The 17,382-nt window shown below is 38.7% G+C and overlaps 1 protein-coding gene and 1 long non-coding RNA gene across 12 annotated transcripts in view; one reads left to right on the forward strand and one right to left on the reverse strand.

The window, feature by feature from the left end:
- The window catches only part of LOC123616382 (uncharacterized), a 166,446-nt gene that overhangs the window by 27,850 nt on the left and 121,214 nt on the right, over window positions 1-17,382 (forward strand). The gene's annotated exons all lie outside the window — the stretch shown is intronic.
- TRMT9B (tRNA methyltransferase 9B (putative)) overlaps window positions 1-17,382 on the reverse strand; it is a 50,875-nt gene that overhangs the window by 11,627 nt on the left and 21,866 nt on the right. For 2 of the 10 annotated variants that reach the window (XM_074353581.1, XM_045515435.2), the window contains exons 2-5: window positions 14,292-14,410; window positions 13,556-13,752; window positions 6,538-6,692; window positions 497-670 (exon numbers count right to left, since the gene is read on the reverse strand). In XM_074353581.1, coding sequence (XP_074209682.1) covers window positions 497-670; window positions 6,538-6,691 — 328 coding nt within the window. In that variant the 5' untranslated portion in view covers window position 6,692; window positions 13,556-13,752; window positions 14,292-14,410. Of the gene's footprint in view, window positions 1-496; window positions 695-2,773; window positions 2,899-6,537; window positions 6,693-7,529; window positions 7,591-12,849; window positions 13,066-13,555; window positions 13,753-14,291; window positions 14,411-17,382 lie in introns of those variants that run through there. The other 8 variants (XM_074353580.1, XM_074353579.1, XM_045515436.2 and 5 more) reach the window with 7 other exon arrangements.

Raw genomic sequence — 17,382 nt, forward strand, 5'->3', positions numbered from 1 at the left:
CAGTCTGGGACCCTGTGAGGCTGTCTTCCCCAGTGACCTTCGTACAGTAAGTGGCAGATTGGTGACACATCCTTGCTGGTGGTATTCAGTGCATTAGTCCCACAACATTCTGCTAAGAGAGGGCACGCTGGTGGCCTAAAAAAGGTAATGCCTTCTAAAGATCTACTTTACATTGCTTCATTTCAGTAGAATAAAGTACTGTTTTCAGTGAGTACAGTTCCTCTTAATATTTTCTTGCTCATCAGTAAAAGAAGTTAGAATGAGTCATCAAAAAAAAAAAAACAGTTTGAGGGTTGAACTAGTTCAAACAATCATGGGTACCACCCTAAGTATGTTTGAAATTAGTCAAATAATTCAGTTAAATAATAACTGAAATATTTTTTAAAAACTAGATAAAATGAATCACCTAGATCTTTCTGCAAAGAATAGATGTTAAGTCGTGAAAGCGGCCTCAACCAAGAAACATTATTCTCACTGTGTGACCGGGCTGCCTTACCTCCTATGGAGATGACGGCATCGAAGCCCCGATCCCTAAAGGGGAGATTAAGGTTGTCACATACCATGACTTCACATCCTCTACTCCGGGCAATCTCTACCAGTGGCCCACAGTAGTCACAGCCCAGGGTATGCACCTGGCTGTTCACTTTTAGATACTTTCCAGTCCCACAGCCTATAAGAGAAAAACCTGTGTTACATGCCATCCTTAATAGAAAGTGGAAAATTATCTGTTACTTTGTCTTTTAACAGAGAATAGAAATAACTTTATACAGGCACACCTCAGAAATATCACGGGTTCTATTCCAGAACATCGCAATGAAGCGAGTCGCACCAATTTTTTGGTTTCCCAGTGCATTTAAAAGTTGTGTTTACACTATACTATATCATCTAAAACATTCAGCAAGTCTTAATGTTTTTGCTGGTGGAGGCTTTGAAATCCTGGGAGAGTTAACAGAATATGATACAGAGACATGAAGTGAGCAAAGGCTGTTGGAAAAACTGTGCCAATAGACTTGCATGATGCAGGGTCACCACAGATCTTCAATTTGTAAGAAACTGCAGTACAGTATCTGGGAGGCACTGTAAAGTGAAGCACAGTAAACTGAAGTCTGCCTGTATTAAGTCACCAAGACAGAACCCAGCATGGCATGAAGGTACACACAGAAACAAAAAGAAAAGCCTTCAGAGAGCACTTACATGTTTTTTATAGGAGAGAAGAGGGAAAGGGAATGGGAAAAAATATTGTTTATTGAGTATTTAATGAAGTCACATCCATAGGGCTTCCTTAACATGCTCGCACAACCAAAAATGTCAGCTGGACCCCAGCAGAGAATAACAGTTTCCTGGTATCCTAGTGACAGTGTCCACTCACTTTACAAAAGTTACCTTCACTTCCATATTTCATTATCTTTAGATCAATATGTTCTGGGTATTTATTCTGCTGTTATCTCACCAAAACTTCTTACCACTTGCCGACTGTGTAAAACAGACTACTGTCAACAGCTTTTCCATGGATACGTATATAAAATAATTTAGATGCCAAAATAAGCCTTTAAAATTTTTGTATTTGAATTTGAATGAAAAAACTTTGAATTCAGCATCTTTTTATTCAGTCTATAGTCAGCGCTAGGTTTTAAATGATCTCTGTTAATTCAGAATACAATTCTGACAAATAATTTTTTTTTTAAGTAGACCACTTTTGACGTTCACTTTCTGGTGGCAGAGACCCAAATAATTCAAGGTTTATACAGCCAAAAGATTTAGATCAATCAGATCTCACTGATTTACAATAAAGAAAGTAATAACATGAATGATCATCTTGAGACAAACCCTTCTACAATCTAGTACCTAGTATTTTATTGTAACACAGACATATCATTGAATTCTTTTTCAGAAATATTTAAAGATATCATTAGAGCTGATGTCCATACCTCCTGGCATTATCTCTGGTCATTTCTGCCTGAAAAGTATCTACCGTTGTTCAAAGATGGTTAGTTTGCCGCTTCTGAAATATGTCACAATACTCCTTAATAACTCCTCCTTAATAGGTGCTGTTCAAAATTATGAGACACTAAAAGCATAATTAAGATTCGCTGATGCCAGCTGAGACAGTGGAGAGCTTGTGAATAAAAAATAAGATTTCCAACATTATTATTTCAATGTAAGTGATTGAAGTCTTAGGAATATTTTAGATCTCATAGCCACTGTCCCTAAGAATGCTTATGAGAAAAAGTATCCAATTTTTGAGAGCAGTCATGGGGAAAATATAATTTGCCAAGTATTTTAAAATTGAAATCCTGAATATTTCAAGGATGATGCTCATATTTTAAGAAGAATAATCTTGTAACTCTGCTGTTTTGAACTGGCTCAGGGGATACATTTAGAGAAATGAAAGAGAAAATTACTTCAAAGATACTAATAAAAACAGGTTCATAGAACATTAGAGCCAGAGAGAAGTGTTTGGAGAGCATCTGGTAAAAATGAAGCAACCTGAGGTCCTTTCAGATCTCATCATCTCCTGAAATGTTTCCAGTTCCCCTGGTACCCTTGATTTATCCCATATTCATTTCGAATGGCATTCATTTTTAAGGATAGTAATGGAACTCCCGAATGTGATGCAATTATCCATTTTCTAAGTGCAGACACCGAGATGCCAGAGAGGGGAGATTCTATATCCTAATGAGGAATCAGAACATGGCCAAGCCTAGTCATCCCTTTACCTTAACTGTGCAAGAGGTAAATCAGAACATTTTTGATACTGCAGCAAGCTCCTTACACAAACAATCATGCTCCTTTACAAAAGCGCATTCAGTGGTGACCTTTTGTAGTACCGAGGACATACAGTAGCAGGTGTCTGTCTGCTTCCTTCCCCTCTGTTTGGTATTCTGCACCACACTAAGACTAAAGAAGAAAACAGATTAATTGCCTCAATTCAAAAGAATATTTTTGGCCCACGGTGGGCAAGTATTTGCTGGAAATAATGAATCTTTGAAGTTTGCAGAAAGAACTACATTTTTAAAATTAAGAGTCTTTTTGCTAAGACCTTATCTGAAAGAGACTTCTTTCCTATGGGAAAAGGAAGACTGTAGCCTATTTATTTCTTATTTTATATACATTTTTTGAGACCAGAGATGAGGGGATATGTTTTATTCTGCAGGCATGGTGCCTACCGCATAGTAGGAGCTCTAAATTTTGATGGGCTTAATGAAGCAATGGTAATTAAAGGATGACTTAGCAACTTAAATCTGACCACAGGATCTGGGAATAAATACACTGAGAGTTAAGAGGCAAAGGGAGTCATAATTTTTGAAAAATTAAGTTTAATTATGTACACCAAAATAAAAATTTCAATACTATTAGGACAGTTGTCTCTGGTGTCAGGTAAAAAGGTAACCTTGCTCAAAAAAGAGTCTAACTCTGGTCCTTCTCCTGCTTCCTAAAGTGATCCAAGTCAAGATCTCAAACCACAGAACACACTCCTCACATTAATGGCTGTAAGTTACTAGCCCATTTCAGGTAAAGGTGTTACCTGATCACAGTATTTCCTGAGAGTACTTCACATCTCCGTTGTCTTAAAATCATCAACGCTCTTTATCTTTAGGCTAGAGTTCCTGCTCTCTCATTCCTGATACCTGCCCTGAAGACTTAAGTTTCCATCAGGAGCCATTATCACACAACTCAGCAGGTCTGCTTCACGAGGAATGGGGGTGATATGCTTAATAACATTTAGCCAAATAAAAAATTGCACCTCTAAAATAGGGAAGCGATCCAGAGAATTCCTGTATGGGCAGCTGGAACCTGATCACCTCTGGACATTTATTGCCTATGCAAAGTTTCATTAATTATAAATTGATAGCCTAATACCCAGTCAAATTAGCCAATGTAAACTGTTGATGATTTTAGCTAAGTGGAAAACCTAGAAAGAAAAAATATTTCCTTTTGGAGATAGTTGTATTGTTCTACTTTCCTCTCTTCTAATAATCCCTTTGGGCTTCTTTCTTTCCTTTTCACTGATTTCTTCTTAATTTCAATTTTATTTTAAAACACATTCATCGTGTAATCAAAATATACCTATTCATCTATTGAATGGTAAAAATATAAATAGTACAAAACTCAAAAGATACCAATGTGTAAAATAATACATACTAGATATGATGGATTTGCACAGAGGCACTTAAAGAATATTATTTGTACCATAATTTGTAGTAGTGGAATGTAGCAGACAACATATGTATCTGTTGATCTGGTGCTCTTAGCATAGAAAGCTGTGCAGCTTGTAATGTTCGGCAGCTCTCTATGAACAAACGTGGAATGTTCGCCGCGATATATTGAAAGAAACAAAAGCTACGTGTATAGTAGTTTGTATAACATACTGTGTTGTGTAATTGAAAGAAGTCCACCCATACACAAACTCATATGCACAAATACACTTATATTTATGTAAAATATCTCAAGACAATTATATAAGAAGCTCAGAGCATGGCTGTCACTGATGTAGGTTATTCGGTGCTGGGGGACTGGGATGGGAGGATATTTTTCACTGGACATTTTTTTGTGCCCTTGTTACTAAGCCATTTACTGTGTGTGCATATGGTTTCATTGTTTTTGGGCAAGGGGGTTGGTATTTTTCATACTGACTTTAAAGAAGGCTCTGTAGATTAAGAAAATTACCTATTTTTCTATCACATATGTTGCAGGTATTTTTATCTAGTTTGTTTTTGGTTTTTTAACTTCATTTATATATTTGTCTAGATTTTTGCCTTATAGAACCTTTTAAATTTTAGGTGGTCAAAAATATCAATGCAGTCAATCCTCATTATTCACAGACTGTATTTGCAATTACTAACATTTATTTGTAATGCCAAAGTCTTTACTGGCAGCACATGCATGTCTTTAAACAGAAACACACATGAAACAAGGTGAGATGTTGATCAGCTGACAAAAATATTGTGACCACAGCCTCACAGGAACCTAATCCTGTACTTCCCCTAGGGGCAGTAATTCAGTATTCACTAATTCAGGGCTCATGACAACTGTCTCGAACATAAGTACTGTGAATAATGACGATGAACTACATTTTCTTTTATGATTTCTGACTTTTTTGTTGTCATTCATAGAGAGGCCTTTTGCTTCTGACAATGTTTTTAAAAATAATCTAATAATCATCTAGACCTTTAATGATTTCATTTTCTTATACTTAAATCTGCTTCATTTGAAATTTTTGGTGTTGAGGTATGAGAAAGTAGCATAGATACACTGTTGTCCCCAAACCTTTTCCTCCCAATTGATTTTAAGATCCTGGTAGTTTGTTTACATTACAAGTGGTAAGAGTTCCAAACTCACTGCATGTTCTGAAGCCAAATTTATTTTTTTAAGTTGACATAATAGATTTTTCAGACTCTCCACTTCTACATGACATGCACCCCTTCCTCAAATTCTACACTGCTCGCACCGTCTTTAACAAGCCAGAAGCCCTGGGCACGTCTGTTTCTCTTCTCAAAATTTAGAGAAAATGCCAAATTAGATGGAACTTGTAACTACTGACTTACGATTCTAACAGGCGCCATCTGCATGCAGTTACTAGAAGGCAGTTTTAGGTGGGCATGCTTCAAGGACTACCACCATAGCTTAAAACCTAATCTTAGATCCACTGGGCTGTGGTTTACCACTTCTAGATTCCAAAAGATACTGAGCCAAAATCCTCCAAGCAAGTAAGTGATTATTACAATATGATCTAATTTAAAGACAAGCTTTCATAATAAAACAACTACAGAATAGTTAAGGGAGAAAGGATCCATAAGATTACTAAGAGGCTACAGGACCGCTTCTATAATCCCACAGTTCCGGCTCCTCTGTAGAAGGTATGAGAGCCACTCAATGTGAGCCACCAAAACACTGTATTCACAAGTGTGAATGTCTCTAAATTTAAAATGGTCAATTTCACAAGCAGTCATCTCAATCCTGACTTCTTCAACTAACGCCAGGTTGATTTCGTGGAAATAAGCTGCAAAGAACAGCACCTTTACTGAAACCTCACCAGAGTCATCAAAAGACTAGAAAATACAGCATTCTTACCTTCACATCTTCAGAAAACGATCATTTGGGAAGAAGCTAATTACAGTAAGTTTCTGTGCAAGATCAATTCTTAATTTTGGAAGCATATACAAAGGTCTTACCAACGGTTCATTTTGGATAAAATTGTTCTATCAGATGCTAAATAGATTTGAAATTTTATAACACGTCGCTCACCACTCCAGTCCAATCAAAAGGAATTCTTTTTTCCTCTGGGAAAAGAAAGCATATAGCCTATTTATTTCCCATTTTATATACAGCTCTGAAAAGATCGCCACTGTCTAAATGAAGATTTGAGGAGCTTTACTACTTTCCAGCTTGAATTTCTGCTGTAAAGTGAAAATTGCAGTGCTGACATGCCAAGTGCACGATTTCAGACTTCAGATTAGAACAGAAATGAAAAATGAATCTGGAAAGGAAAGGCCAGATGGAATATATTTCAGACTATGCAGCCCCACCCTGGCTTACCTATGTCAGCGATGAGGCTGCCCGGCTTCTGCTCCTGGAGGAACTGTCGGACCCGAGGCCAGGCTTTGCTCTGCAGGTCGCTGAAGTAAGGTGCAGTGCTCTCATACACATCATGCACGTGCTGCTTCTCCAGCTGGGCCGCCGCATGGTCCATCCTGCAGAGCACAGGGCCACGCCAAGGAAAGCGGGTCAGAGTTTGCAGCAGAGACAGCTGATGGGAGGGTGCAGGTTTCCTAAGGTTGAGAACTTATAACTGCCAAGGCTATGCCGTTTGCATACTTCCTTAGAAACTGCAGAGAACAGCTGGAACAGCTTTGGCTGGAACCTCACCAGAGTTGTCAAAAGACTAGCAAATGCATCGTTCTTACCTGCACATCTTCAGAAAACAGTCGTTTGGGAAGGAGCTAATTATAGTACGTTTCTGTGCAAGATCAATTCTTAATTTTGGAAGCATATACAAAGGTCCACTTTAGATAAATCATTCTATCAGATGCTAAATAGATTTGAAATTTTTATAACATGTAGCTCACCACTCCAGTCCAGTAACAAAGCGCTATTGATTCTGCCTTTTTAATGTCTTTGGGTTCCAACCATTTTTCTACATCCTACCAATTCTATCTCAGAAACGGTCCTCATTTCTTCCCCGAATTACTGAATTACTTCAGCAGTCTGAGAGCAGGGGTTTTTTTCCTTGGTCCTTCAGTCCCTTTCCTTCAATTATGCCACATCTGTTTTCCTAAAACAAAAATCTGATTGTGTTGCTCCCTGTCTTAGGCTTCTTCAAAGGCATTTGATAGCTTGTCTGATCAAGGTCAGGTATCTCAGGAGGGCATACAAGGCTCTTTCTGATCTGACCTCCACTTACCCCTTGAAGCCATCTTTCACCACCCTTCCCCAGCATCAGATGCGCCTGTCATACTCAGCGATCTGTGGTTTCTCAGACATGACACATCCTCTGTCACCCCGGGGCCTGAAAAGATGCGGTGTTTTACCTGGCTGACTTCTGCTCATTCTTGGCACAGGCATCACCTCTTCCAGAACGACTTCTCTGACCTTCCAGGCAGGATAAAGGCAATCAGAAAGGGGCGGGGAAAGTACAAGAGCAGGTCTTAGAGGCCTGTGCTGTCTGGGGTTTGATCTTTTATTCTCTGTGGCGTGTGAGCGAGGAGTACCCCAGGGAAGCGGCCCGGGGCTCAGACCGTGGCTTTTTACCAGTCAATGTGAAAGTGCTTTTAATCATTTAAGAGCCCACTCGGCCCTAGTTGTGCACTTCAGCTGGTGCAGTCCTGCCCTGGCTACTCCTGTTGCATCCCATACACACTCCACAGGTTACTGGGCTCTGAGATAGTCTGCTAGAGATTTTCTCTAGCACTGGCTGGAAGGCCCTCGGTAACAAGGGCTTATTTTATTTAAAGCTGAATCCCCAGGAGTTAGCAGACCTTCAATAAATGAGCAAACAAGCAAACAAACAAACATAACCAGAATGGCCTCTAACTCTGAGTACAGAGGGTGACACTGGCTTTGGTAGAAGAGAGTAACCCTGGTGAGTGTGGGAAGAGAGGGGACCCTACACCCACAAGCTTGCAGACGGGGATGTCCTTGGACAACCTGTGCTCCCTCCACCCCCTTGCTACTCCTGCTCTAGGAGGCAGGTAACCACTTGGGTAAGACGGCATCTGATTAGTTACTCCACTGTAGAGTGCCTATCCCCACCTTCAACCCTTTGTATTTAAGAAATATCTTGATGAGAGATTCTTTGAGACCATGTAAATATTCTATTTCTCATAATCTCATTCACCAGTTTTAGCATCCTATCCATTGATGACTTTTTAAGTTGAAGTACAGTTGATTTACAGTATTATGTTAGTTTCAGGTATACAATGTAGTGATTCAATATTTTTTTATAGATTATACTCCATTTAAACTTATAATATGGTTATATTTCCTTGTGCTATAAAATATATCCTTGTTGCTTATCTATTTTATACATAGTAGTTTATATCTCTTAAGTTCATAAGCCTGTCTTGCCCCTCTCCACTGTCCTCTCCTCACTGGTAACCACTGGTTTGTTCTCCATATCTATGAGTCTGTTTCTGTTTTGTTATATACATTAGTTTTATTTTTTAGATTCCACATGTAAGTGAAATCATATGGTATTTGTCTTCTCTGTCTGACTTAACTTCACTAAGCATAATACTCTCTAGGTCCATCCATGTTGTTGCCCAGGGCAGACTGTCATACTTTTTTTATGGCTGAGTAATACTGTCACCAAGTGATGATACTCTAATTCCATCACTCCTTTTACTGCAAGGGAGAGCTTTTCAGGATCTACTCTTAAAACAAATTAGCAGTAGTAGGTTATCCTTAATTACTATGGACCTGCCCACAGTCCCTGCAAAAAATCTGGCAAAATCCTCCCAGAGTACACATCTCATTTGTGATGTCTGACAAAACTTCCACCCAAATTGAAACAGCTTATCTTGCACCCTCAACTAGAATTTACAGAGTAAACATATGGCTGGCTATAACTGCCAACACATGAGAAAAACCCAAACACGGAGTGCTTTTCTCTTTAATCAGAATCTCAGTAGACTTAAGTCTGTTTAAAAATTTCCCCCCTCAAGGAGTCAATCAAGCAATACAATCTTGAGAACTGTAGAACAAATAAATTTTTTTTTATGGCACTTCAAATGTTAAGTGGCAATCAACATAAACTCAGTTCCCTCCCATCTGGCTCCAACTACAAGCTCAGAATTTGTAGTATCTGAAACAGCACCCCAAGGAGACCTCCCTCTAAGACTTCCCCCAAATTGCCTGGCTTCTAACATAAACAGGTAACTTCAAAGAGCTGTTTGAAAGTGTGTAAAACAATATAAATCCATTTTGTTGTATTTTACAGTTGAGATTATATTGTGCAGACCAGGAAGCTGATTTGTAGAGTTGGAGCCATCCAAAATATGACATTTTGGACACTCTGTGGATTTAAATTTCCTGCAGTATACACATATGCAAATTCCTTGTGAATTCTCTTAACATGAAAAAGCTAGTAAGACTAGTACTTAAGTAATCAGGAAAGGTTCAAGCTGAAGCTGGGGAGGTAGGGTTTGGTTTAGCTGCGTGCCGACCAATTCCAGGCCCTTGGAGCCGATGCCTTGTTGGTGAGTCATGAAAGAAGGGAAAGTAATTTGAAAGGGAAGGAGAAGTCATAGAAAGTAATGCACTGAAAAGCTGAAGAGCTAATTTATATTTTATTTTAAGTGCTATGGAGAGTGGAAGAGAGGAGAGAAAAGTGACAGAAAAGTAACGGGAGTGGCCAGTAGCTCGGTGTGGTTCCCATGGAGAGAGGAACCAAGAGAGAAACATCAGCTGTTCTTGCTTCTAGCAACAGAGCGGTCCTTGAGAAGTCACGATGTTTGGTTTTCCTGTCCTGGCCATGTGACTAGGAGAACACTTCTCCACCCAGCTTGATTCAGGCAAAGCCATGTGACTTGCTTTGACCATTACATGTGATCAGAGAAGATGTGGATCACTTCTGGGCAGAAGCTTTATGAGCCAGTGTATGGCCCACCAAGTGCCCTTTTCTGTGACTCTGTGATCCTGGAAGCATCTGCCCAAGTCTCTGAGTGACTGCTCTGGATGGATGGACAGCTTAGGTGTTTTAAGCCAAAAGCAGGGGAATAATCAGCTTGTCATAAGAAGTGTTGATTATGAATGATTAAGAAAGTTAAAACTACCAATCATATTCTGTTGGAGGATAACATGTTACTATGTGAGTTTGTCCTGTGTTTTTTCCTTCATAAATATTAACATTTTTCTCTCTACTGTAGATAGAACAAAATTGGGAGAAAATAATACAGTTCTGTATCTCACTTTTTTAAACTTAATTTAATATTGTGAGCCAAGAAGCAACTTTTCCTTGTGGTCTTCTCCAATCCTCTCAAATAAATGTAATCTCTTTAATCCCTAAATTCTGCAGGATTTGAAATATGTCATGGTCTACAAAGAAAATATAATGAATAATAATTCAAAGTGAAATTAAAGATGGATTATGTCAGCCACAGCTTCCAAGTAGCACAATTCTAATGATACATGAGGATTACGGATCTTAATAAATGGATGAGGACAGAAATTATGTGAAGAATCCAGGAAGGATGCTATGTGATCCGTCAGCTTGTAACAGCTTGTGACTCCTGTTCTTACTCACATTCCTTCTCTGATAACTGTGCTGCTTTATTGTTCCTCTTTCTCATTAAGACGATTCTCAGCTACTTCAATACCTTTTAGAAATGTCTGGGTGAACTGACATTTCCTGATTCATGACTCCTAGGATGATCAGCTGGAATGTTTGGCCGGTTGTTTATGTGGCTCTCTATGTATGCACTTACTGGAAAAACCTGCTGAGCTGATCCAAGAATGAAACTTTTCTGAACAATTTCACAATATTTATAAGCCTTAGAACCAAGGTAAAAGCAACTTGGAGCCTAATTGATATTTAGGCAGTTAATCCCTTTATCCATACCTAATAGAAGAAACAAAGTTCTCCAAAAAACAAAGAAAGGAATCAAAAATATGTGCCAGTAATTTTTTTTTAAGACAGAAGATGGAATGACCCAAAAATGGAGAAAGGCACTAGGAAAAGAGAAAAGAAGAAAAAAGGGAAAATGAATGTACACTAAATGATTATCATGCACATCATCTATGTTAATGGAAAAGAAGACAGAGACGGAGACTGGAGAAAGCAAAGATTTAAGAGTTCTGATTTAATAGGGATTGAAAAAAAATAGAAGGAAAGAAGAGGTAAAAATATATAATCATACATTTGTTATTAATTAATTTTATATCTATTCCAGTTAGGGTTCAAAACTAGATTTATGCATTCTAATATTAATTGTGCATATAATTTACTACTCAGTAAGCAATCACTAGTGGAAATTAGACTTTGACAGCTTCTACCTGCAACTCAAGTTTGCTTGAACCTTTATATTAAAAAATTAAATTCCAAAATAATGCCAAAGACAGTTAAAAACTCTTGCTTTAGAAGTCTATACTTGTATCATTTTGGAGTGTAACATATGACATTCATTTCAGTGTAATAGGAAATTATTAAAAAGGGAATCATCAGTGAGCCCTGCTAACACATCTCAGAATGAATGCGTGAGAAACTGGGATCTTCACCTTTGAACTCAACTTGGAAGCACAGGCAGGATTTTCAAATGTTCTTTTCCTGTAATTTAAATTGGACTTTTAAGAAATATCAATTCAAGAATTGCCCAGAACTGGGCAAGCCACTGTGTTTCTTAAGGTCCTGTTAACCTGCCTTTTAGGGAAAGTAGCAAACTTTGAAATTCTAACACAACTAGGGCGTATAAATCAAATCACTTCAGGTCATCTGATGTATTTGAAGAGCTGACAAAAGGAAGGAAAGGAGAGAGGGTGGGAGAAAGGACACTAATCTGTGGACCCAATGTGGACCCAAAAACACAAGGGCATAAAAAAATACTGCTGGAAATCATTACTGGTCAACTTTTGTGTGTATGTGTGTGTGTGTGTGTGTGTGTGTGTACACACACACATATTTATTTATTTATTTATTTATTTACCAGTAAGACATTAGTTAGAAAAAGAAGAGAATTTCTCAGAGGTAGTAGTGAAAAAAGATTTTTGGAATCTAAGATTCTGGGGAACATTTACTCTCTCCCGAAGCCTGAGCCCATGCACTTATGACCATTACTTACAATCCCAGCCATTTTAGAGACTAAGTACTTTTAAAAACTTGTGCTTATCTGCTCTCCCTTTGAGGAACTGCATCTCTCTTTGGACAAGTGATGCTGAAGCCTGCTGGTCACGCAGGACGGGGGTGGACACACGATTCAGTCTAGGACGGTCATTCTCTCTCCCGCCCTGGGAAACTGATGAGAGGTAGTTGAAGCCGAATCACTAAAGGAAAGATCCTCCAGTTTCTCCCATGTCTCACCTTTCCCTTCCACAATCTTACCTGGCCTTCAAAATCTAACCCAGCCTCTTCCTCCATAAAGACTCTATGGACAGCTAGAGATAAAAATAATCATTTCTCTCCGTGTTTCTTACATACTGCGTATTTATTATCACTGTGCCTCTCAGAGTATTTCTCCCGATACCATCTTGAACTCTCAACTCTGTATATGTTCCCAACTAGATTAGAAGCTACTGGAGGGCAGGAACTGAAATTTGATCTTACTTTATATGTATCATAGTGCTTTCACTCGATAACTAACTGTAGAACCAATGAATCAATGAGCTCTTTGCTTAGCTCCCTCTGCGAGACAACAGTACCTTACTCCAGATAAACTGGTCCTCGATTCTTCGGTCCAGAGTCATTAATACCCTGCTAGGGGCCAGTAGGCGCTCAGAGGAAAGCTTTCCCAGTTGTGTTTTGTGTTTCAGTTTCCTTCCTTTGCAGAGGCCTGTTTTAGAGATCTACCCTAGACACGCAGTAGTCACATTTTTATAACTAAAAACAAACAAATACTGTAAATTGTTTTCCTATTATAAATGCTACAGAAGACATAGTATGTAAAATAAAGAGCATAAAACTCTGATTTAAATTTCAAAGATATATTCAAACTAATTCTAACATGAAAATACAAATTGATCAGGACAGTTCAAAGACTATGTACGTTATAGAAAGACTTCATTATACAGTACATAAGTTTTTTTTAAACCGTTTTATACATGATACTTCACATTTAACACCTACATCTTATTTTCAATTACAAATTATACTGCAAAGTTTTGTATGATTAAAACATTTCACAATATGTTTAAAAGCATTTTGCTCTCTAATAAAATACTAAGTATTCTTGGAATTTTAACTCACCCTGGACAATTGCTTTCAAATTCTTTTTTCCACCTAGTGCGAAAATAAGTTCCAGCCTACTTTATATCACATTGTTGTAAATTTTAAATTATAGGAATTGGGACTAATTTACTGAATATGCTCATATTATTTGAATTGCTATAATAGCTGAAAGCTACTAACCTGAGTCATCTTGTGATTACAGAAAATTACTTCTTGTCTTTGTGAATCATGGCAGTTTCCTCCCTCAGAGAGTGACAGTTGTTGCTCCTAATTTTCTCCATGTGTGATGTAAACGCAAAGTAGTAAGAGTGAAATCAAATAGCAAGGTCCTTTCACTTGACAAATTGCTCTGGATGAGTCTGAAGGGAACCCTGGCCCTAGTAGGATAAAAAAAAAAAAAACAAATATGAAAGTTCATTGTACATGATAAAAATACTGAACCAGCTACAGCCCAGGTTGACCTCTTGACGGATGCATAAATTACCCAGAGAAGAAGGGACTAGAAAGAACTGTTAATATGTGGAACAAGCCACAACTGTAAGACCAGTTTCTGAATCCATTCCTCAGCTTCCTGTAAAACATAGATTGCATTCTCCCAAAATTACACTGGATGATTTCATCTTGTTCCTAGAAAAATTACAAGCACTGATAGTCAACTTTTTAATCCAGTGGCTTAATTAAATGTAACTATTTAAGACAGCACCACTAAATGTTATTAAATCGTTGCAGTGCAGTTTAACTGTTCAGTATTTGTTCACGTTAACAGCTATTCCCTTGTCACTTGAAAAAGTACTCCTTGTTATTCTTCACTGTTTCACTTTTTTTTTTCTTTTTTCATAATGGAGCGGGTCTGTCATAAAACCCATCAAAAGACTCTGAGTTACTAAAAAGAAAAAAAGAAAAAAAAAAAAAGGACCTTGTATGCCAGAAAGCACTTTGTCATGGAGAGGTATTGGGGTGTAGAATGAGGTCTGGAAAGATGCCTGGTGCGGAAGGAAAGTCCACCCTGTCAGACCTCGGGGCCTGAGTCCTTATCTGTAAATGAGGCAAATGGACTTTAATCAGGATCACAGCTCTCCACCATTTTCCTTGCTCTTCATATCCTTTGTGTCCCCTCCTCAGTGCCACATGCTGTACCCCTTTATCACACAGTGATTCTCAGAATGGGGGTTGGCCTTCCCCCAACTTCCCTGGGCTTCCCTCATTCCTCCCCCACCCCCCCACCCCCCCACCCCCGCTTGCCATCTTGGTCCCTGTTTAAGGAGCACTGATCTGGGTGTGCTTTGTAAAGCTGCTCTCTGGTCTTCAGAATATGCATATACATTCTGACCCATCATCTCTCAGTCATATGCAGGTATATGATCTGCTTCGAGAGCCACAAAGGCTGTCTTTTAAGGAAGAACATTTTAGAAGAGTCTTGAAAGAGCTACTCAAAGATCTCATCTTGCCCTTCGCAATGTTAGAGCTTGCCTTCATCATAAAGGAGATGATGTTGTTAGTCCCAAAACTAAAGGCTCTCCCCCTGAGATTCACCCTTCCCGCCCTGACCTAGGGCTGCACGTCCCCAGCCAGCCCAGCTGTCTGAGCACCTTTCCTTCAGGCAGTAGTGCCCTGATGCAGTCACCCTCTCATATGTGCCACTGAAGGCAGAGTGTTCCGTGCCTTAGTCAGAAAGACTAGCTAATGAAAAGAACTCCAGATGGTGCGGCAGGCAGGTGTGAACTACGCGGGTGAGAGCAGGGATAGGGAACTTCCCTGTAAGCCCAGCTCATGCCTCCAAACACCTATACTCATAACTGACTCTCCTAAGTTTACTAAACTGGGATCCAAATTGAAAATGTATGAATTATATTATCTTTTCCAAGAAGTTAATGGGCAAAGACAACTTACAGTAGTATGTCTTTATGAAAAAGTTGAATTCAAATGATTACTTTTACTTTATCAGCCTTAGGGCTCTGGAGTATTTAGCATTTTAAAAAATGCATTTCTTCTGCCTTTCTCCTTGACTAAATGGGAAACCATGCTCGAGGGCAAAGGTTTGTAACTCAAACCTTCTGAAATGTTGAGGTTAACCGTGTGTGTGTTTTCCTGGAAAGAGGGTTGGTACCTCAAATTATGGCTCAGGCAAAGTCAGTTTTTGGAAAAAAAATAATAATTTCTGTGTTAAATTAAAAATACACATTTGTTCATTCAACAAATATTAATTAAAGCTCTGTTATAAAAAAGGCACTAGGGATAGAGTTTTTTTAAGTCTCCCAATTTAAGAATCCAAAATTTCATATGGGAAACATACAAAGAAATAGAAAATTAAAATATGGTAGAACCTTTACTTTTGGTATGGATACATCCCTAAAGCTTCTGAGCTTCTGAATCCCCAAACTACTTGTGTCTTGCCTTATTTTATGTATTGATCTATCAGAAGATAGATCAAGATAGATGGATAGATAGATAGATAAAATTAACCCTATTGCAAATTACTTCATGATGGACCTTTGGGCCATCACAAGTATTCAAAACCACAATGCCCAGAGCCCACACCTGGTGTGATGAGTGTTATGATACAGGTGTGCACAGGTGCTGTAGGAGCACGTAGGAGAGGAAACTCATCCAGCCTGAGTAGGGAGGGGCAGTGACATTCAGGCTGGAGCTCAGAAGACAGTGGGGATAAGTCAGGTAGAGGGGAAATGGGTGATTCGAGTCACAGAAGACAGCATATGCGAAAAAGATAAGTATAATCTCTGATGAACGTCAGGTAACTTAACAACAACAATAGCAAGACACACACGTGCACACACAAACATACTAATTCCTTACTATCATCCAGGCCCTATGATAAGCATTTAACATAGATTAACTCATTGAATCTACTCAACTACTATATGAAACAGGAACTACCATGTGCTCCATTTTACAAATAAGAAAACTGAGGTGCAGAGAACATAAGTGACTTTCCAAGGTCACGTAGCTAGTAAGTGGCAGAGCCAGGATTTGAAACCAGAAGATTAGATTCCAGAGTTCACACTCTAAACTCTACAGTCTGATGGGGAGGGAGGAAGGGAGGACAAGTGGAGCCTGGAAGAGTACACAGGAGTCAGACCACATAGGGCCTGGGTTAGCATTCTAAGGAGTTCAGATTTTGTCCTGGACATAATGGGGAACCACCGAATTACTTCAACAAGAGAAATGACAAAATCTGATCTGGTTTCCACAAATCTTTAGCAACAGTGTAGACTAGTATTTCCTGGACAGGTTCACAGAGAAAGAACATAGTTAAATACTTTAGACAAAGAAGGATATTAAGGATGCTTAGGAGGGGGGAAATATAAGAGAGATCTAGGACAGAGCATCACATTAATAGAACTTGGTGACTGATAAAAAGTCAAGGCAAAGAGCACACTGAAGAGGAAGCAGCGATACTAACAAGGCTGTTACTGTGAGGAGTATCACCACCATCCTAGAATAAAGGAAACAGGGAGTGAGAATGAAAGGCAAACAAAAGGAAACTTTGGTAATGACCATATATAAACTCTGACAAACCCTTGGGATGCATGTGAATACATTCAAAGATTAGTTACGATGTATGCATCTGCAGGAAATAGAATATAACAAGGACTAGGTGTTGGTAACTGACTTTGAAATTCCATAGTGATCAGTAGTAACACATTATATTTTATATTATGGCCTGGGTAGTCTGTATACATCCCTTATGTTCTGTAACTGATGGCAACTTTTTCCAGATAGCGAGAACAGATCTTATGATCGCTGTGTCTTTGGAATCGTAATTCACACAGTGCTAAGTCAGTCTTTACTGTATAAATACATGAAGAAGGGTATAGAAGGATAAAAAAGATGGCCTTCCTCCCCCCATTCTTTTTCATTGAAGTACAGTCAGTTTATAATGTGCCAATTTCTGGTGTACAGCATAATGTTTTAGGTGTACATATACATGCATATATTCATTTTCATATTCTTTTCCACTATAGGTTACTGTAAGATATTGACTTTAG

Source organism: Camelus bactrianus, chromosome 26 (genome assembly GCF_048773025.1).
Source record: "Camelus bactrianus isolate YW-2024 breed Bactrian camel chromosome 26, ASM4877302v1, whole genome shotgun sequence".
NCBI lineage: Eukaryota > Metazoa > Chordata > Mammalia > Artiodactyla > Camelidae > Camelus > Camelus bactrianus.